Consider the following 22,618-nt stretch of genomic DNA (forward strand, 5'->3'; position numbering starts at 1 on the left):
AGGACATTGAGGACATTCTGCAGTTTTTCCTGTAAAGTTCAGCTCTTATTCACAGGGGCCCAAGATGGCTGTACTTGTGCTAATGCTAAACTTTAGGTGGGATGGCCTTAATTTTTCTCGGCCTCCACAGAAGGGGTCTCAGTTCAGGCGGGACCAGATCCGCTTGGAAGGGGTCTCGGTTTGGGCGGGACCGGGTCCACCTCGGAAGGGGTCTCGGTTGGGGACCGACTCGGCCCCCCTTGGAAGCCCCGTTGAGTTGGGGCGGGGCCGGGTCCGCTTGGATCACCGGCTGGTCCCAGCCGAGGGGTCGAGCCCGAGGCCGGTGGACCGCGCGGGCTCGTGGGCCGCTCGAGCAGGTGCAGGCAGAGGAGATGACCTTGGGCTTCAGCGGCCACAGGCGAGAACTTGGGCCGCAGGTGGGCTTCCCCTCCTCGAGGCGCCCGGCCTCCCGCGTGGTCGGGGAGGTGGAGGGAAACGAGTTTCCTCCTCTGAAGCATCTGGTGACCAGGGTGAGAACACTGGGGCGTCGCACTCACTCCAGAACCTGCAGAAGGTTCTGGAAACTGGGAAAACTGACGAAGGCCGACGAAGGCAAGAATTCCCAACCAAAGTAAGCTCTCCTCTCTCAATCCCTGTCTGTGGCGCCTGGTGCATAGAGGAAGGTAAAATTTCCCTTTGTCCCTTCCTTTCGGAATCCAGATTGGCAGGCAAACAACAACAAAATTAAAAAGAAGCCCCAAACCAAAAAACCAACATTAGATCCAAGAATTATGACTTGTGAATTTGCTTTTAGGTACCGTTAGTTGTCGATCCTTTCCGAGGGGCAGCTGTTGCCTTCTTGTTCGCCTTGTTTTGTGTCCTGAGAATCTGGCTTGGAGACTGTCAGGTTGGCCGTAACTTCCTCATATTAAATGAGGAAATCGGGCCCTGTGGAAACGGTGGCTGCCTCTGTTTACCTTTTAACAGGTCAGAGAGCGAGCAAACAGAACCATTAAAGGCAACCAGTGTGAGTTTATGTATTGCTTCTACCTATGATCTTCAAACCTCTTCTCTCCAGACCTGTAAAATGGTTCAATTAGACATACTCTCTAGCATTCAGTGATTTACATTCTGTTTACTGTAGCAAAGTTCTTTAGTGTTACGGGTGCCCTTCAGGTGTCCTCTGGCATCACAAGGTGCAGGAAGCCATCCTGCATCCATAGCTTCTGTTCGCCTGGTAGCTGGCGAGCTGTTAGCTTCTGGTTTGCCCGAGTCGCTCCGGAGGTTGCAGCATCCTCTAGTGGTCAGATTTAAACTTCAAGACGCCCTTAGTCTAACCATCAGAAGAAATCACCCTAAACCCTAAGAGTGTCCGGCAACCGTGTTGGGACAGATTTTGATGCACCTGATATATCTTAGATTTTCTTAGACCTCTGTCCACCTCTCCATTCTTGGCTAATTCTTTGTAAGGGCTCAAGAATTCAAGCTGCTTTTCCATCTCTTTTTTAGTGGTTAGGTACGTTTTTCTTTTGAGATACTGACTTATTTCTACCTTATTTTCTGTCCTGAAGTACATAGGTTTTTAATTTTTATTTATTTATTTAAAAAATATTTTATTTATTTATTCATGAGAGGCACACGGAGAGAGAGGCAGAGACACAGGCAGAGGGAGAAGCAGGCTCCATGCAGGGAGCCCGACATGGGACTCGATCCCAGGTCTCCAGGATCACACCCTGGGCCCAAGGCAGGCGCCAAACCACTGAGCCACCCAGGCGTCCCAGACATAGGTTTTTTAATATAAAGAAGTTACCTAAAGTTCCTACAGAAGAAATAGGCAAGAAAAATCCACTTGAGGTGATCTGTGGTTTAGACAAAACATTAGATTTTGAGTTCACCTTGGATTAAAAACCTAACTTGATACTCTACTTGCTGGTGCTAGTAGTCAGGTTATCTAACTTTTCTAAGTTGACTCACAGGATAAGGATAACCTTACGGAGTTACTGTGGCTCTCATATACAGCCAAGTCAACTACACAGAGTACAGGTACAATAGATGCTCTATTAAATCCCAAGGAAGCCTAAAGGAATTATTATAGTCAATGAAAGCTAACAGTGTGTTTCTGGACTGAGAGTTTTCCAAGTATTCCTTCTGATGCTTGTTTAATTCTCTGTGGGGTTATATGTCCTCATGATCATCAGCTGAGTCCCGTGAGTTAATATCTGTAATCACATTTCCTGAGGTATTCAGTTGTCAGTATGTGAGGAAGGGAATGGGGAAGGAAAAACCATCATGATGGAAACCTTGTCCAAGATTTCAGGATGGCTGTGTTTTGTAAAATTTGGTCTGTTCTAAGTTTGTCTCAGTCCCCTGATCCCAATCTAATAAAACATGCCTTTGAGGAAAAGGATACAGGAACAACAGGAAGTATTTAGATGCATTTTATTCAACAGTCAGGCCCACTAGGCATTGTAGTAACCACAGGGTACTTTAGAATCTTGGTTATCAACAAGGCCCAGATTTTTCAACCAAGATAGAGGTTTGTCGTTTCCTGTAGAAGAGATTTAAAAAATCAGCTTAAATTTTGCTGACAAAAAAAAATTTGACCATAGGAGAAAAACAATGGAAAAACATCAGGTTTATTTAAAGTAGAAAGGTTTCAGATTTATTCGCATTTCCCTGTCTTTCATTCATTTATTCATTCACTTACTCATTAATTCATCAAATATTGACAGACACTATTCCTTACATACATTACAGATACAACAGAAAGGAAAAATGTCTGTCTTTAGAGTTTAAAGATTTACTAAAGGTGGCTTACAGTAAACCTCCAAAATCAATCTCTAATTCATCATTGCTTCTTTTGCTCCTAATATCATTTTCCTAGCCACAAAGTTTCCATCTTAGCTGGTGCCTGGGCTACTTACTACAGAATGTGCTAATTGGCTGATCTTCTGTCTTAGAACTCTGGGGTTTAATACCTGTGAGATCTCACAAAAGGAAATAATATCTATACCCTATCTGATACCTGCTAGCTCTGAGCATCCTCCCATCCAGATAAAAAACTTCTGTGCTCCCCAACACACCACTCTTCCCAAATCAGTTTTCCTTTTGGTCAGCTAAATATTCCTAAATCCTATAATTTTGCCTCATGAGATTGTTTTTCAGAGGTCTCTCTCTCTCTCTTTTAACCATCCTTTCCTTGAATATACTGGTTTATAAAAATTCTTCTTTTTCTGTTACTTGAGGACATCTGACTTCCATATATCCATGTATGGATTTATCTGGAGCTTGATGATTCTTCATTTTAAGAGTTTTTAATGTTTTGTTGTTCCATAAATATTATCCATGCACCATATTTATGTCTGAGTTGTGTAGCAAACATAGCACAAACATCTAAACACAGCACACAAAATGACCTCCCTTTTACAGCTATGGTGTCTTTCTTTTTAAAATACTTTATTCATTTATTCATGAGAGACACAGAGGGAGAGAGAGAAGCGGAGACACAGGCAGAGGGAGAAGCAGGCTCCATGCTGGGAGCCTGATGTGGGACTCCATCCCCAGTCTCCAAGATCACGCCCTGGGCTGAAGGCGGCGCTAAACCACTGAGCAACCTGGGTTGCCCTATAGCTATGATATCTAGTATAGAAGACACCATCTCTGTTTAGCTGTTTAAATTCAAATCAGTTAAAGTTATATAATATTAAATTTTTACTTTCTCAGTTGTACTAGCCACATTTTAAGCACTGGTGGCAAGGCTAATAGCTTCCATACTAGACAACACAGATATAGAACATTTCCATCATTGCAGAAAGTTCTACTAGAAACTGTTGGTCTATAGAACAGAATTGACATAGACATAGAAAAAAGTCCTTCCTGACTGTATCTGACAAGCACATATTGATCAAGGAGGTACAAATCTTTGTCTACCCATCTCAAAACCTAACAACTAGGATTATAGCTTGGCTCTAGTAACATCTGCAATATATTTGTTTGGGGCTTTTAATGGGCAGTAGAGAGAAAAATATGGTACATTGCAAGTATTTAACATTAGATAAAAACCACATTTTCTCTCTAGACATTTTTTAAAAAAATTAATTTGAAAAAAAATTAATTTATTTGAGAGAGAGAGAGAGAATAGGGGGAGGGGAAAGAGGGAGAGAATCTTCAAGCAGACTCCCCACTGAGCATGAACTGGACTTGGGCTCAGTCCCACAACCCATGATATCATGACCTGAGCCAAAACTGTTGGGTTGAGTCGGACTCTCAACTCATCTACCTACCCAGGCCTGTTTTCTTATCTGAGAAATATAGGAAGAGAAGTTGTATTTTCTGGCATTCAAATGTTCTTTCCTGGGACGCCTGGGCGGCTCAGTGGTTAAGCCTCTGCCTTCAGCTCAGGGCATGATCCCAGGATGTGGGATCGAGTCCCACATCAGGCTCCCTGCAGGAAGCCTGATATTTCATCTGCCTATGTCTCTGCCTCTCTCTCTCTCTGTGTCTCTCATGAATAAATTTTAAAAAATGTTCTTCCTGTATTTAAATATTTTTGAAAAAAACAGAACAAGTAAGCAGGACAGGTGGGTTTTAAAGGCTGAGGGAATGAAGTATCTCAGCTCTATGTTCATATTTTCCCAACATTTCACTCTAAATATTGGGCCTTTTAGCACTTGGAAATTTTCTCAAACTCCAGGCTGTTAGATTGCTTTCTCTTCCCCTTGGACGGAAATACAATGTTTGACCTTTATGTCAACAGCATAGGTCATGAGAAAATTGACATGTGTTTTTGAGTTCCTTTTACAAATCTTCAGTGTGAAAATAAATTTGCCACAAAGCAGAACACTTAATATTTTGGTTCTCATCTTTATAAATGAAAATGTTACATAAGTATGTTTTTGCTCACCTAATCCATATAATTATTAATTGCATTTTTGAGGGTTTGAGTATATAATAGTCATTACCATCACCAAGCATGATTTTTTTGAGATTTTATTTTTAAGTAATCTCCACACCCCACATGTGGCTCAAACTCACAACCTCAAGATCAAGAGTCACATGTCCTAGCAACTGAGCCAGGTGCTCCTGTGATTTTTTAAACTGAAAGGTATTTTGGCTATATTAGCTTTTTAAAAATCAGTCTATCAACTGATTTGCTGTAAAAGCATGGATTTTTGTTATACAAGTGATTTTTTTTAAGTTGAGAGAATCATTCAACCACTTTCCTCCTCGATTCCACTATCTTTTCCTTAACACATTTATCATGTGTTATTAATACCTATCATCATGTTATTAATACCTTTCTCCCTTTTGTTCAGATTATTCTTCTTATTGGAGTGCTTCTCTTTCTCTTTCTTTATGGCCTAGACAAAGCCTCCAAACTTTTCCAAATCCTAGCAGGTATAATTAGTTGTTTTTAATCTTATGCTCTCAGAGTATTTTGCTCTTATTTCCACTCACCACACTGTATTATCATTGAGTGTAAGCAAATTCAGACTTGAAACATGTTGGACTTCCTTCTGTATCTCACACTTAGTCTGGTATCTGACTTTAAAGCACAGTTGAAAGAGCAAGGATTTGGACCCAGATCTGTCACTTACTGCTGGTTGATCTTGAGCAAGTTATTTAAGTTCAGTCTCAAATTCTTCACGTGTATAATGGGCTTAGTATTTTCTGCCTCAGGGGTTCATGGATATTCAATGCTTTGCCCGATGCTTAGCACAATAAATATTATTTTCTATCACAGTACACACACATAAATACATGCATATCTGTGTAGATAATCATACCAGATACATAATAAGAAAAAGAAATTGAGAATTATTTTTGGAAAGACCAGATGTTTTGTTTTCTCTCATGCTAAGATTAATGCTATTGGTTTATTGATTGGAACTTAGAGGGATAAAATATACAAAAACTTGAAGACCACTAACTTAAAATATATTTAAAGGAAATTCAAGTCTGTACTCACTTATTTTCAAGACATAGCAAGCATTCATTAGCATAGGTAATTCCATCACTCCCGCAGATAGGATTATAGATCTTGTTACATCCGTTCACCTTAAGGTTACAGTTAGCCTAAAAATGGAATTAAACAGAATCATTTTCCATCACTTAACATCCTTTGAGTTTATAGCAAAATCTCTCAAATGATTTTCACTTCCCTGGAGTTGGTCAGCTTGAAGATGGAAGCATGGCTGTGACAAAGGGAGTGGTACTGAGTGCCTAAGAGGGAGAATCCAAGGTTTGGAATCAGAATGCCTGATTGCACATAATGCCTCTGCTGTTCACAAGTTGTGAAACATTGGCAAATCTGGTGTCTCTGAGCCTCAGTCACTTCATCTGCACAATGGGAAGGATATTATCACTTCCACACCTATTTCATGGCGGTGGTGTGAGGTCTAAATAAGGTGAGTGAGGTCATGTTCAAGTTTACAATGATGGCAGGTGCTGGTTCCTCTCAGGTCAGCCACACCATGAGCACCTCTTCCTTACTCACTGTGATCCCATCACGTGGCCCTTCTCTTAGTCATGTGACGACACCGGGTGCTTTCTGCCCTGGGAACCCTTGCACAGCCTATTTCCTGGACATCGGTAAGAATCTGTAGTTATGGAATGGCTGTCAAAGGCTAGACACTTTCCTAAGTGCTTTCATGTATTACTCTATTTATTTATTTAGATTTATTTATTTATTTATTTATTTATTTATTTATTTATTTATTCATGAGAGACACACACAGAGAGAGAGAGAGAGAGAGAGAGGCAGAGACACAGGCAGAGGGAGAAGCAGGCGCCACGCAGTGAGGCCGATGTGGGACTCGATCCCAGGTCTCCAGGATCACGCCCCCCTGCCGCAGGCAGCGCCAAACCGCAGCACCACCGTGGCTGCCGGTATTACTCTATTTACACTTTACAACTATCCTATGAACTATTTATTATACTCTTCTTCCAATGAAGATACTTAAACACAAAGAGATTAAATCACCCAGAGGCCACATAATGGGTAATTCCAGATCTAGGATTCAAACCCAGTTGGTCTAGGTCCTGAAGTGGCTTTTAACCACTTCAGTCTACTACTTCTACTCACCAGTTATATTTTGCTAACATTCACTTGTCCTTCATGGCTCAAAATATATCTCACTAAGGGGCCCATTCTGTGATCTAACCAGGCTAGGTTCCAGATGGTACCGGAATTTCTTTATAACCCTTAGCATTAGTGTAATAATTTATTTACTTATGCCCTTTTGGTTTGCCATCTGTCTCATCACTAGATATAAATGAATAGAGGGACATTTCCTCCTCTTGTCTTCAAATTCACTGCAATTTACCTTATAAAAGAAAACTTAGATATAGAATATTTTTGTAGAGGAAGGACCAGTTTATTATTTTCTTTTGCTCGTTATAAATTAGAGCTCCACCTTGGGGATTGGGAGAACTTTATGCCGACATGGTCAAACTGGCTGTAAGGAGGAAGGACTGCTTGGAGTGAAGTTCAGCAGAATACCATCCTTCCACTCCAAATCCTTGTCCTACCAGATAGTCTCAGAATGTTCAAAATGCCTTCCGGGCAAGCATTGCATGACTGTGTGGAAACTGCCTGTCAGTGCATTTGTTCTTCAGCAAAAGCTCTGGTGCGGGCACTGCTGTTACTTTGCACACTTAGCAGGTTCAATCTTGCTAGTACCACACACCTGTCTTGACTTGAGGTAGAACTGAAATGTCACAGCTTCACTGTGTGTTGAGTGGAACAAACAGTTCTAGCCTGAGAGAGAAAAAAGTACAAAATTGTCTTTACCTGTCTCTGCAGCATGTTATTAGCTCTGGTGTTACCTAGAAAACATAAATCAGACATATGAGGTCAAGAACTAAATGAGAGAAGCCAGATCTGCTCTTATTTGCAGTTTTTGGCTTTCATTGAAAACTGTAACTTTTTCTTTTCTTTTTTTTTTTTTTTTAAGATTTTATTTATTTATTCATGAGAGACACAGAGAGAGGCAGAGACACAGGCAGAGGGAGAAGCAGGCTCCCTGTAGAAAGCCTGATGCAGGATTCTATCCCCAGTGTGGGGATCACAACCTGAGCCGAAGGCAGATGCTCAACTACTGAGCCACCTAGGCGTCCTGACTGTGACTTTTTCTGCTGGCCTCTTCTGCTCCCTTTCTCTCCTCCTCCTCCTTCTTTTCCTATTCCCCCTCCCCATCTTCCCCTCCTCTTCTCCTCCTCCTTCTTTAAAGATTTATTTATTTATTTGAGAGAGAGAGAGAGAGAGAGAGCATGAATAGGGGGAGAGACAGAGGGAGAGGGAGAGAATCCTCAAGCAGACTCCCTGCTGAGCACAGAGCCTGATGCAGGGTGAAATCATGACCTGAGCTGAAATTAAGAGTCAGGCACTCAACCAACTGAGCCACCCAGATGCTCCACCCTACCCCTTCTTATTTCTGTCTTCTCTCAAGGACATCTCACTGGTGTTTAATCATGCCCTACCTGCTGAAGCCTCAAGAAAATGAAGCAGAATTTGATTATGACCAAAGCATCTCAATTGGGCATTTCATGAAATTTGACATTTGAGTCCTTTGTGCTTTTTTCTAGAGCCACCAGTAGCTTTATGATAGTGCTTCTGAATTGGCTTTCTGACATTGAATTGTAATCCAAATTTTGTAACTCTGTGGGTGAGAGGATTGTTTCTGATTCTTTCTTTTGAGGTGAGGTTTTCCTTCTAGTGATTTTGCTCAGTGCAGAGTGGCCAAAAACAAGTTGTATTGCTAAAAGGAGAAAAAGAAGAGAAAGAAGAAAAGAAAAAGAAAAAAAGGGGGCAAAAGAGGAGAAAAAAAGGGGGGGAAGCAAACAGAAATCAAAAAACAAAAAAACCCTGGGTGGCGAAGCGGTTTGGCGCCGGCCTTTGGCCCAGGGCGCGATCCTGGAGACCCCGGATCGAATCCCACATCGGGTTCCCGGTGCATGGAGCCTGCTTCTCCCTCTGCCTGTGTCTCTGCCTCTCTCTCTCTGTGACTATCATAAAAAAAAAAAAAAAAAAAAAAAAAAAAAAAAATTAAAAAACAAACAAAACAAAACAAAAAAACAAAAAACAAGGGGGGAGTATCCTCTGATTCTGTATACTGTGAATCCCTCGACTTCCCCTGGAACTTTCCAGTGCTGCTTGGTCAATAATTTGTTTTTCCCCTGTCCCTCTAGCTGGTCTTCTGGGGGAGGGGCCTGCTGTGTTGATTTTCAGGTGTGAGCACTTGGGGGAGCTGCTCAGCCCCCTGCCTGGTGCAGGGCTCAGTAAAAGTTTTTTAAGCTGTTTATCCGGTGAGGCCACTGTGAGGCTCAGTGGGGGTTGTTTACCCCGTGAGGCCCCAGGAGGAACAACCCCAGTGGCGGGGCCAGCTCTGGAGCCCTGGAGTCAGCCCCCACAGTAACTCCGAGGCTCTCAGCCTGCAGGGGCCTGGAGGCTCCGGGGCGGGGCCGCTGATCTGCTCAGCTCAGGGCAGGAGCGTCCTTGCTGTCCTGGGCCCTCCCGGCCTCTGCCTGTCCCGGGGGAGGCCGGATCCTGGGCTGTGTCCCGGCGCCCTGTGCTCCGGAGCCTGCGCTGGTGGATTCGCGCTCCCGGCGGTGCAGCCCCCTCCGCGGAGCCGCCGCCAGAGCCCCTCCGAGCCGTTCCCGGAGCCGCGCCGCCCCCTCCGCGCGGAGCTTCTTCCTCCGCCCGAGCCGCCGCCGCTGAGCTGCTCTCGGAGCCCCGCAGCCCCCTCCGCGGAGCCGCCGCCCGAGCCCCTCCGAGCTGCTCCGGGTCCCGCCTTGCGCGCTGCAGCCCTTAGGGAGCTCGGCGCCCTCTCCCGGGGCGCAGGTGCCTGTTAGTGTCCCAGGGAGCCCGAGGGCATCCCCGCCCTCCTGGGTCCTGCTCTAACTCCCTGCGAGCCCCTTTGCACCCGGGAAGGTCGGTGCAGCTCCTGCTCCTCCGGGACGGGGCTCTCCTGTCCTGGGGACACTCGCCCCGGCCTCAGCCCGGCTCCTCGCGGGGCCCCTCCCCCTTGGAGGCCTTTTGTTTCTTTATTTCTTTTTCCCCCCGTCTTCCTACCTTGATAGAAGCGTGAAATCTTCTCACTGTAGCATTCCAGCTGTTCTCTCTTTAAATCTCAGGCCGAATTCGTAGATTTTCAGGATGATTTGAAGGTTATCTAGGTAATTTGGTGGGGACAGGTGACTTGGGGACCCTACTCTTCCGCCGTCTTGCCCCGCCTCCGACACATTTCTTTGAAAATAGAAGTGATGCACGGAACTGCTTGAAATGTGTCAGGCACAGAGCAGATATCTTCTGAATGCTCACCACCTTCTCACAACTGGCTACTAGACCTTTGATCTTATAATTAGTGATGTGAGAAGTGTCTGTGTCTTTAATTCAATTTATAGATGGAGATGTGGGGAGTTTATATGAAAATTTGTGAAATAGCACTAGCACTAACATTATCTTGTGATACAAAACTGCAATTATATGTGTCTTCTCTAGTAAGTAATGTTAAAAATGGAGCTCTTTTGACGTCTCACCATGAGTCCCCAAAGAGCTCTTTCCCTCTGATTACACTGATTATTAGTCCAATTCTTGTATTTACAGATAGATACTTAAAATTGCCATGCTACATTCCCTAGAAAATAACAGGTCTTGCTGACATCATGTAGGGGATGGTACTTTTGGATGAGTTCATTGAAGGGAAGAACTAACCTGATAATATCCAAAGGAAGAAATGTTGGTGAGAATGATTTTGATATTGACAATTTCTGAGGTGATCAAGGTAAGGAAGTAGCTCTTTGTAGCTAAATTTTATGAGAAGCAGCAAAGTGCTTCTGGGCTTGAAGAAATCCCTTGGAATAGGTCCCTGACCTTACTTCATTTCATTGGAACCAAAAGATCTGTCCAGGACTAGACTTGAAGTCTAGAATATAATGAGCTCAGTAATGCACCAAGTCAAAAAAGTTTTGCTCATTATCCACCTGGGTGGCTCAGCGGTTGAGTGGTCATGGCATCGAGTCCCACATTGGGCTCCCCGCTTCTCCCTCTGTCTCTGCCTCTCTCTCTCTTTTTAAAAGATTTTATTTATTTATTTATGAGAGAGAGAGAGAGAGAGAGAGAGAGAGGCAGAGACATAGGCAAAGGGAGAAGCAGGTTCTCTGCAGGAGTCCATTGTGGGACCCCATCCCGAACCCGGGGATCACACCCTGAGTCAAAGGCAGATGCTCAATTGTTGAGCCACCCAGGCATCCCATCTGCCTCTCTGTGTGTTTCTCATGAATAAATAAAATCTAAAAAAAAAAAAAAAAAGGTTCAAATCAGAAAAATATGCAAAGATACCTACCAGATAAGCTCAACAGGGCCAAGGCACTGAGAAGAAAGATGCTTGTTACCTTCATAGCTGAAAGTTCTGCTTCCAGAGCTCAGTTGAAAACTATTGAACTAACCACTTCTCTTCAGAACCCTGAGACCGGAAGGGTTATATAGTCAGGGTGGCCACCCAGGCTCCACCTCCTGCCTTGTCATGGATCTTTGGTGACTGATTGACTCTGTAGCATAGCCTGGCCCCATGTTTCGGTAATATATCTGCATAAGAAAGTGAAAGAAACAGTGCAGGCCTGGAATATTCAAGGCCCAGATTCTGTCAGAAAAGTTCTGGTGGTTGGTTAGTTGGTTCTCCCCCTAACTTCCTCTCTGACTATGGGGAGCCCCAGTGTTCTCATCTATAAGGTGAACTCAAAGGTCCCCTGTATTCTGTAGCTCTGGATATATAAACAGGTGTGGATATCCAAAAATCTTGCTCTATCCTTTCTTCTTTCCTTCCGCTTTGTCAAGGTAGCTGACATAGAGCCTGGTTAGAGTTAGAGAGGGCTCAGGTCCCTACAGTATGTATGTGTGCTCGTCAGAAACTTAATAGCTCTGTGTTCTGTAGTTCACTTGTGCTGTGCCTAGACTTTATTCATCTGAGATTTGAAGTAATAATAGCACTTAAAGTGTTTATCTTTCCGTCAATCATAGATATTGTGTCTACCTGTGTTATTGGGAGACACTTCTCCATTCTCTCTTATGAGAAGAGAGACTACCTCTGCCTCTTTTCAAGAGTTTGTACAACAAATGGACTGCACTACCTTGCCAAGTGCCTGGTAAATAGGAGATTCTGAGTAAATATTTGCTGAAAACATGAATAAAGTAATACATGCATATGCTTCTTTTCTTGAAGACCCAGATCTATACCTTGTTCATTTCTGTGTCTCTAGTGCCTGCCACAGATAGTCACTTATTGGTTCATTTGGTCTTTTATTTATTCAGCCATCATTATAATTCAGATACCCACTGAGTTCCTCGTATTTACAAGTCCGAACCTGACTGCTAGGGAAATAGATTTTGATTTCTGCATTTATGGGGTTTAGGCTAAGCATTGATAGATAACAGGATGAATGAATAAAATTGTTTTCTTTTCACCTCACATCATAATTTAAATAGCAGTTTGGTTGACAGTAAGAAGGTTCAAATCGCCACTGTAAGGGAGTTAATATTTGAGAGAATGAATTTTTCTTTGGTTTCATAAGCAGTCTGAGAAGGGAATTGACTGGGATCTCATTGCAGGAACTCTTCAAGTAATGATATCAGCAGTAATAACATTCAGATTTAGATCTGTCTCATTCCAAATCCTGGGCTTCTTACCCCAAACCTTGATTTTTAAACATTTTGACTGTGTACCCAAAGCAAAAAATAAATTTTGTGTTATGGCCTAGTGTATGTATACATATGTGTCGACAAAAAAAATTGTTAAGAAACAAAATGTAGCTTTATTATATGTGATGTCTCTTGGTACCCTTTATTTTATTCTATCTCATACTTCACTGATCCTGACTTGCATTTTGAAAAACACTTAAGTACAGTAATATCCTGTACCCTCATACCCTTGTGTTCTTAATTGCTATAAAAGTAGGTTAAAATTCTGGTTAGAGACTAGTCCTAAAACTGATGGGAAGTGGCTCTTCGGAGGCAGCAGGTTGAAGAGGACCATGAAGAGGTACACCTGGCTCCAATTACAAGTCTGCCATTTCAACTGTGATGTGACTTCGGGTAAATCCTCAACTACAAAAATGTGTGTCATGATATATTCATTTGGTGTGAAAAAATAAACATGGAAAAGCAAATAAATATACTGCAGGAACGTTATCCTCCATTTCCCCTGGAATAATCATTATTAGCTGGTAATAACATAAGCCTTCCACAGATTGGAAATAAATGGATAATATATAAGGCTTTCTATGATCACTGTCTTGACAGAATGAATGTTTCCCCAACAGATGAAAAGGGGTAGACATTGGCTGAAACAACTCTCCTCCTCTGCTAACCTTGGGTAAATCTCTCCGTCTGTCTTTTCTTCTCTAGGTACATATTTAAATGTGCGTGTCGTCAGGAACTTAGCAAACATACTATGACCTGCTCCTTCTGTTTCAAGGACTAATTATTCACCTGAATAAAGAGTGATGACAAAACTTAAAAGAACTGTTCTAATGGGTGCTGATAATACTTGCTGGAATGGGGATGTTGCTTGAGCACCTGTTGATTTTCACATCCTTGCCCAAGGTTTGATTGGTAAAAAAAAAGTGACAGAAACTAGTGACATGGAGCCTCATATATTTAGCCTGACATGTGAAGACCTCTAATTTAGGTGCATCTTAACTCTTCAGTCTTATTTTTCATTATTCGTGGAACTTCATGACTTTGTGAGTTTGTTTGTTTTTTTAAGATTTATTTATTTGACAGAGAGAGAGGCGGGGGAGTGGCAGGGAAAGGAAGAGGGAGAAGCAGACTCCCTGCTGAGTGGGGAACTCAATACGGGGCTTGATCCCAGGACCCTGGGATCATGACCTGAGCCGAAGGCAGCCCTGAGCTGAAGGCAGATGCTTAACCTACTGAGCCATCCAGGCACCCTATGACTTTTGTTTTTTTTTAGAAAGAGAGAGAGAGAGAGAGCACATGAGCAGGGTGAGGGGAGGGAGAGGGAGAGAGTGAATCATAAGCCTACACCTTGCCCAGTGCAGAGCCGGACTCCTGGCTCCATCTCAGAACCCTGAGATCATGACTGGGGCCGAAATCAACAGGGGATGCTTAATCAACTGAGCCACTGAGGTGCTCCTATGACTTAATTATAACCCTACTGCTGAAATTTTTCAAAAGCTTTTATGCGAGGCACTATGGTATTTATTTCCATCATTTTAAATCCTTACAGCATTATTATTCCTATTTTATGAGTAAGGAGATTGAGGTCCAGAGGTTTCAGTTGTTATGTTCCCTGGTTACAGAGGTCAAATACTGATTAAAAAATATAAAAATAGACAAATGCCTACAGGTACACATATATGGATAGATGGACATATATGTATGTACATATACAGATACATATTTTATATGCATGTATTTCTGTGTACCTGACTTCAAATTTCTTGTTGTTCATTCTTCCTAATGTACCTTTTCATGCCCTACCACTTCTTACTTTGAAACAGTAATTACAGTCTTTGACCTTAATGACATGTTTAGAGCAGTGACAAACTTTGGAAGGCCTGGGTTCCTAATTTAATGTTGCCGCTGAAAATCTTTTTTTTTTTTTTTTTAAGATTTTATTTATTTATTTGGTACTGAGAGAGAGAGAGAGCTCAAGCACAAACAGGAGGATCAGCAAAGGGAGAGAGAGAAGCAGGCTCTCCCGTGAGCAGAAAGCCTGATGCGAGGCTTAATCCTGAGATCATGTCCTGAGCCAAAGGCAGATGCTTAACCAACTGAGAGCCACCCAGGTGCCCACCACTGGAAATCTGTCTGAAGTTTATGCAAGATCTCTTTACTCTTCCGGCTTCAGTTTTCTTAGATATATGTGTGATAATTAACTTCTACTGAATAGCTTACATTTTCACTGTCTTAATATCTTTTGATGAAAAAAGATTCTTAATTTTAATTGAGTCCAATTTAACAACCTTTTCCTTTATTGTTAATGCTTTTTGTATCATATTTAAGAAAATGTTTCTGCCCCAAGATTGTTAGGGTATTTTATGTAATCCTAGAAGCTCTATAATGCATTGTAATAAATTTTTGTGGCTGATGTAAGTAGGTTCCAAAATTAGGGGTTTTTAAAAAATGGATTTATGGATAGCCAACTCATTTTCATTTATTGAAACTAGCATTTTCCTTATCACTCTGCAATGCTATTGTCAGAAACCAGTTGACCATATCATTGTGGGTAAGTTTTTGTACCCTATTATTTTTTCTGTCATTGTTCGTATACCTTATGGGATATTTTTTCCCCAGGTTGTTTTTTTTTTTTTACATTAAAAAAATTAATCCAATTTGCCAACATATACTATAACACCCAGTGCTCATCCCATCAAGTGCCCTCCTCAGTGCCCATTACCCAATTACCCCATCCCTCCACCCACCTTCCCTTCTGCAACCCTTTGTTTCCCAGAGTTAGGAGTCTCTCATGGTTTGTCTCCCTCTCTAATTTTTCCCACTCAGTTTCCCTCCTTTCCCTTATAATCCCTTTCACTATTTCTTATATTCCACATATGAGTGAAACTATATGATGATTGCCCTTCTCCAGTTGATTTATTTCACTCAGCATAATACCCTCCAGTTCCATCCACATCAAAGCAAATGGTGGGTATTCATCCTTTCTGATGGCTGAGTAATATTCCCTTGTCGATATAGACCACATCTTCTTTATCCATTCATCTGTCGAAGGACATCGTGGCTCCTCCCACAGATTGGCTATTGTGGACATTGCTGCTATGAATATTAGGAATGCATGTGTCCCGGCGTTTCACTACATCAGTATCTTTGGGGTAAATCCCCAGTAGAGCAATTGCTGGGTCCTAGGGTAGCTCTATTTTTAACTTCTTGTGGAACCTCTGCACTGTTTTCCAGAGTGGCTGTACCAGCTTGCATTCCCACCAACGGGGCAAGGGGGTTCTCCTTCACATCCTCTCCAATATTTGTTGTTTCCTGTATTGTTAATTTTCACCATTCTCACTGGTGTCAGGTGGTATCTCATTGGGGTTTTGATTTGTATTTCCCTAATGGCAAGTGATGTGGAGCATTTTTTCATGTGCTTGTTGGCCATGTGTATGGCTTCTTTTGAGAAATTTTTGTTCCTGTCTTATGCCCATTTCATGATTGGATTGTTTGTTTCTTGGGTGTTCTCCAGGGTTTTTTTTTTTTTTTTTTTTTAGATTTTATTTATTTATTTGAGAGAGAGAGAGCATGAGGGAGGGCAGAGGGAGAGGGAGAAGCAGGCTCCCAGCTGAGCAGAGAGCCCAAAGTGGGGCTTAATTCCAGGACCCTGGGATCATGACCTGAGCCAACCAGAGGCAGGCAGATGCTTAACTGCCTGAGCCACCCAGGCACCCTGTTTTTTCCCTAGTTTTATTGAGAAATAATTGACATGGCACTAAATTAAGTTTAAGGCACATGGCACGGTGGTTTGATTTACATATATTGTGAAAAAATTACCACAGTAGATTCAGTTAGCATCCATTTCCTCATATAGGTACAAGAAAAAGTAAAGAAAGAAGAAAAGGATAAAGAAGTTGCGATGCAAACTCCCAGAATTTATTCTAACACCTTTCCCTTATTACTGGCAGTTTATACCTTTTGACCACCTTTCTCCAGTTCCCCCTACCTGCGTTCCCTGCCTGTGGTAACCACAAGTCTGATCTCTTTTTCTGGGATTTTGTTTTTTGTTTTTCAGGGTTTTGTTTTGTTTTGTTTTGTTTTGGTTTTGGTTTGGTTTCAAACGTGAGTGACATCACATGGTATTTGTCCTGTGTCTGACTGATTTCACTTAACATAATGCCTTCAAGGTTCATTCATATTGTTTCGAACGGTAGTATTTCCTCATTTTCTATGGCTGAGTAATATTCCATGGTGCTTCATCTATTCACCTTCAGTGGACACTTAGGTGGTTTCTGTGTCTTGGCTATTGTAAATAATGCTGCTGTGAACATGAGGGTGCAGATATCTTTTCAAGCTAGTGTTTTCATTGTCTTTGGGTAAATACCCAGAAGTGGAATTGCTGGATCATATGGTAGCTCTATTTTTAATTTTTTGAAGATCCTCCATATTATTTTCCATGGTCGCCACACCAATTTACAATCCCACCAGCAGTGCCCCACGGTTCCCTTTTTTCCACATCCCTGCCAGCATTCCGTATCTCTTGTTTTTTTTTTTTTTAAACATTTTTTAAAATCTTTATTTATTTATGATAGTCACAGAGAGAGAGAGAGGCAGAGACACAGGCAGAGGAAGAAGCAGGCTCCATGCACCGGGAGCCCGACGTGGGATTCGATCCCGGGTCTCCAGGATCGCGCCCTGGGCCAAAGGCAGGCGCCAAACCGCTGCACCACCCAGGGATCCCTTTTTTTTTTTTTTCTTGATGGCCATTATAATAGGCATGAAGTGATATCACATTGTGGTTTTCATTTGCATTTCCCTAATGATTAGTGATGTTGAACATCTTCTCATGGACATTTGCAGAAATACTATTCACAAAAAAATGTACGTTTTTTTAACTGGGTTCTCTGTTTTTTTTTTTTTTTTTTTGCTAATTGAGTTGCATGAATTCTTTGTATGTTTTGGATATTAACTCTTTATTAGATACATGGTTTGTAAAGATTTGTAATGTTGTAAATATTCGTGAAAAGGAAATACTGTCTTTTCACTCTGCAGAAGCTTTTTAGTTTGATGTAGTCCCACTTATTTATTTTTTGTTGCTTGTGCCTTAGGTGTCACATCCAAAAACTCCTTACCAAAGTCATGTCAAGGAACAGCATACCTATGTTTTGTTCTACGAGTTTCATGGCTTCAATCTTACATTTAAGTCTTTATCTATTTTGAGTTTATTTTTGTGAGTGATCTAAGATCCAGTGGGCCCAGTTTCATTCTTTCATGTGACTATCCAAGTATTCCAGCACCATTTATTGAAAGACTGCATACTGTACTTTTTACCTCATGGGGTTTTCTATGTGTATAAAATATCTATTTAGCCCTCACAGATGCACTAATTTTGTTTACTGAAATGCACAGTAAATGCAGCCTTCTGTATGATTCTTGTGTTTCCTATTGGATGATGTTTCTTAACTTTGTAGAAGCCTACCCTGTGGCTTTGGAAAATCCACCCTGACCTATCAGACCACTTTGGTCTCATTGAAGTAGGTCTCTAACTAATACCACTACGAATCTAACTGGAGTTGAAATATTCTTCTCTTTCTTGGGCTTGCTTTTTTGGTAGTCAAAGAATGATGAAAATAGTGGAAGTGAGTGCTTGCAGTTTAGGCATCAGTGAGGTACTGAGATTAGAGGCTCCTCATAATTCCAGTAGTATTATCACAAACATCTCATAGTGAGCCTTAGAGAATATAAACACTACTTTATTATCAACACGGCTTTAAGGCAAAATAAATGTCAAGTGGCTGTTTCAACATGCCTTTCCAAGATTTGCTGTTGTTCTCTAGAATAACTATGTTCCTCACAGGACTGGGAAGGAGAACAGTCATCTCTTCCAACTTTAACTCTCATATTTAAATTTCACCTATTAGTGGGCATCTAGTCAAGCTTAAATCCTTCAGATGATAGATCAGGATCAGCAGTTGCTTATATGGTGCTGAAACCTCTCTTGGAATTTCGATTTATTTGTCTAATCCTTGGCTTCAGAGTAATTCTACTTTATTATCTCCATGATCCTCTTCAAAAGTCTGTTAATCACACCTATAGTCCACTATAAATTTTCTTTCTGTGAGATAATCCAGTCCATCAACAACTTCTCATTTGATAGTGCTTCAGGTTTTCCCTCCTCAGCATGTTTCCTCTTGTCTTTGTGGTTTTTTTTTAAGATTTTATTTATTTATTCATGAGAGACACAGGGAGAGAGAGAGGCAGAGACACAGGCAGAGGGAGAAGCAGGCTCCATGCAGGGAGCCTGACGCGGGACTCGATCCCGGGAACTCCAGGATCGCACTCTGGGGCCAAAGGCCGGCGCCAAAGCACTGAGCCACCCAGGCATCCCCTGTGTTTGTGGTTTTGAAAGGGAACTACCTGGAAGGTTATTCATTCCAGGATGGTCTGATGACCACAGTGGCCTAAAGTCCGATACCCTCCCCGCCACCTCCTTACCCCCCTCTCACTCAACACACAAAACTCTAACAATCATGTTCAAAATCTCATTATCTTCTGACTCAAAGCTGCACTTTTACATCACACAAACCACAAGTACTTCTTCCCCTGCTTCATATGATGTTCCTGAGTTTCTTTTCTTGCATCTGCCCTTTTGTTGACACTCAACATATCACTTCATCTAGGGTAAGCTAGATGGGGGAGTACATTGACCTCACTGCTTTCAGAGCACATTTTGAAATTTTATAACTGATGTACTTTTTCATTCAACAGATACTTGTATAGATTCAATATGTGTTAGGTTTTGGCAAACGGGATATGCAAATTTCATTTGAAGTAAGTTAGAAAGTGGACCGAATGTGAGGACATGGAGACAAAGAACAATGTCCATTTCAAGAATTTTGCTCTGGTGAGAGTGAGAAAGAAGGGTCATTGCCAAACATGGGTTTAACAGGGGTTTTAAGGTGGGAAGTGACGTACTTCAAATAAAGGTTTATGAAGACAACTGTCAGGCCCATTCTAAATACTTTTTTTTTTTTCCTCCAGGCTCAAAATTCTGAGTTCTTGTAATCATTCACCAGAGTGGCAGGAAAATAGTCATAGACCTTCCTTTTTTTTTTTTTTAATTTTTATTTACTTATGATAGGCACACAGTGAGAGAGAGAGGCAGAGACACAGGCAGAGGGAGAAGCAGGCTCCATGCACCGGGAGCCCGACATGGGATTCAATCCCGGGTCTCCAGGATCGCTCCCTGGGCCAAAGGCAGGCGCTAAACCACTGTGCCACCCAGGGATCCCAGTCATAGACCTTCCTTAGAGCTTTCCACTATTAAGCATCCACTGTTGGGGTAACAAAGGAAGAAAACAGCTTGAGAAAATTATACTTTTTAATATAAGACTGGTAAGAAATAGCAAAAGCAACTGTGGAGCTCAAGAGGGAAATTTCTTCTAGCATTAGGGATCCTAGTAGTGAATTTCCAAATAACAGTTGCTAAAGAAACACATTTCAGTATCATGTAAAAATGGTCTTCCCTGCTTTGGATGCACTGGTGGATCTAGAAGGAGAATAATGTGACTCTGCTAGGCAGACAGAGTTGCTTCTCTATGTCTGCAGACCCTGCACTTATGCATGCTTCTATTATAGAATGTTAAACTGGGAGTTCTGATTTTTTTCTATTTTATCTCTCTTCTGCTAAACTACTAGAGGTCATGACTTTTTGTTTTTCATCTCCAGAATCAAGCACACTGTTCCATGTAAAGGTACTTGATAGGGATGCCTGGTGGCTCAGCAGTTGAGCACCTGCCTTTGGCTCAGGGCATGATCCTGGGATATGGGATCAAGTCCCGCATCCAGCTCCCTGCAGGGAGCCTGCTTCTCCCTCTGTCTGTGTCTCTGCCTCTCTCTGTGTGTCTCTCATGAATAAATAAATGAATCTTTTTAAAAAAATAAAAGTACCTGATCAGCACTAAATTCTACTCCTGAGCCAATATTAAACTATATGTTAACTAACTGGAATTTAAATAAAAACTTGTAACAAAAAAATAAATAAATAAGAGTACTTGATAAAATGGGAAAAACCCATTCACTTTAAGCATTCGAGGGCAGAGTAGACTTACTATGTTTACAAACTTACTAAGTTTACAAAGAAATGGTAAAAGGGATAACATCACATATCAGACAACAAAATACCATAAAGCCATGCTTTAGAACCTTTAGAAAGATTCGCCTTTAGGGTCACTTTAACACAGTCTTTCTTGGTCAATTTTACCCCAAGCAGGAACCAAACCCACAAATATTTGGTTGCTTCTTTTCCTTCTTCCTCTTTTCTACCTCCTCCACTCAAGAAAGCAACCAGTTTCTTTCCTTATCTAAAGCAGAGCCAAATGACACGTAGGTTCTTGATACCACATCTGGCAAACTTTTTTTAGGATCTTTTCCCAACAAAGACAAATATTTCCCTAAGATAAATTCTAGTGCCACTTGTTAAGTTAATGACTTCTCCAACACATTACATAGTGATTGAAAGCACAGTCTTTAGAGAACAAAAGACCTGATTTCAAATCTGCCTGTGTGCTTTGAGCGAAGCTACATGTTTATGACCCTCAGTTTTTAGTCTTTTCTTTAAAATCCCTGGTTCTGATGAGTTTTGGAATTCAAATGTTTTCTTAATTTTAGAAAAGTCATATGATACACATGCTATTTATTACAGAGAGCTCCGTGGTGTCTAGGGTAGCACCCTCTGGTCAAACACACTAGTAATTCTGCAGCAAAACTAGTAATATAAAGAAAATTAATAGCCTTGAGTCATCTCTGATAGGCTTTGCTGTGAAATAAGTTACAAAATAAACAAAACAAAATCCTCTGGTTCTCAGAACTCTGTGGGCTTTGGAATGATGAATTAGGGACTGTGGACCTATACCTACTTCATGGGCTTGTCAGGAAGCATAAAGAAGATAATGCATGTGAAGCTCATAGCTCAGACTATGACACTAAAGGCTTATTAATACATGGTTATTATTACTGCTGACCTACTTTAGCTCGTGTTAAACTTAGAATCAACTTCCTGCCCTTTCTTTTTCCTCTTATAGATAAAATCTTTCCATATTGTGTTTTAATTTATAGGAAACTTCCAAACTGCTCTTGAAATATTGTTGTTATTTTTTTTAAAGGGGTAAGCCATCAGTGTTGCAGACCACCTCCGTTAGACCGAGAGCAGTTGTGAACACCTACCATTCTTTTTTTTTTTTTTTAAAGACTTTATTTATTCATAAGACACACACAGAGAGAGAGAGAGAGAGAGAGAGTGAGAGAGAGAGGCAGAGACACAGGCAGTGAGAGAATCAGACTCCATGCAGGGAGCCTGCCAGGAGACTTGATCCCTGGTCTCCAGGATCACACCCTGGGCCGAAGGCAGGGGTTAAACTGCTGAGCCACCCAGGGATCCCCCACCTCCCATTTTTGCTTACTTGTTGGCGGAGCCCTGAGTCTCACTTTTCAGCAGTTTTGCCTTCTCCAAGACTGGCACCAATTCCTCTCCAGGAATGATTAACTAAAGTTCAAACAGGGGAGAAGGAAGCATTCCAGTTGACAAATATAAATGTTTAGTAAAGAAAAATGTTTTTATGACATAAAGTCTTTTATAGCCAAAGGTAGAAGCCTGTGTTTGGGCACAAAAGATCAATATAAAACTGACCACATTTTTTTTTAAAGATTTATTTATTTATTTATTCATGAGAGACACAGAGACAGAGAGAGAGAGAGAGACAGAGACACAGGCAAAGGGAGAAGCAGACCCCACACAGGGAGCCCAACGTGGGACTTGATCCCAGGTCTCCAGGATCATGCCCTGGGCCGAAGGCAGACACTCAACTGCTGAGCCACCCAGGCGTCCAACTGACCACATTTCAAATAAGGAAATACAGGATGGGTATGGAACAACATAGTAAGAGGAAGAGGATGTCAAGG

General features: G+C 41.7%; 1 protein-coding gene across 1 annotated transcript; it reads right to left on the reverse strand.

Annotated features, from left to right (window-relative positions):
• Positions 1–2,404: 2,404 nt before the first annotated feature.
• Positions 2,405–11,444, reverse strand: SPINK1 (serine peptidase inhibitor Kazal type 1). Its single transcript, XM_041765155.1, has 4 exons — positions 11,325–11,444; positions 7,772–7,806; positions 5,948–6,054; positions 2,405–2,527 (listed from the first exon to the last, which is right to left on the reverse strand). The coding sequence occupies exons 1-4, from the start codon at positions 11,377–11,379 to the stop codon at positions 2,482–2,484; spliced, it is 243 nt and encodes an 80-aa protein (XP_041621089.1). The 5' UTR covers positions 11,380–11,444; the 3' UTR covers positions 2,405–2,481.
• Between the last annotated feature and the right edge of the window lie 11,174 nt (positions 11,445–22,618).

Source organism: Vulpes lagopus, chromosome 8 (genome assembly GCF_018345385.1).
Source record: "Vulpes lagopus strain Blue_001 chromosome 8, ASM1834538v1, whole genome shotgun sequence".
NCBI classification, from domain to species: Eukaryota; Metazoa; Chordata; class Mammalia; order Carnivora; family Canidae; genus Vulpes; species Vulpes lagopus.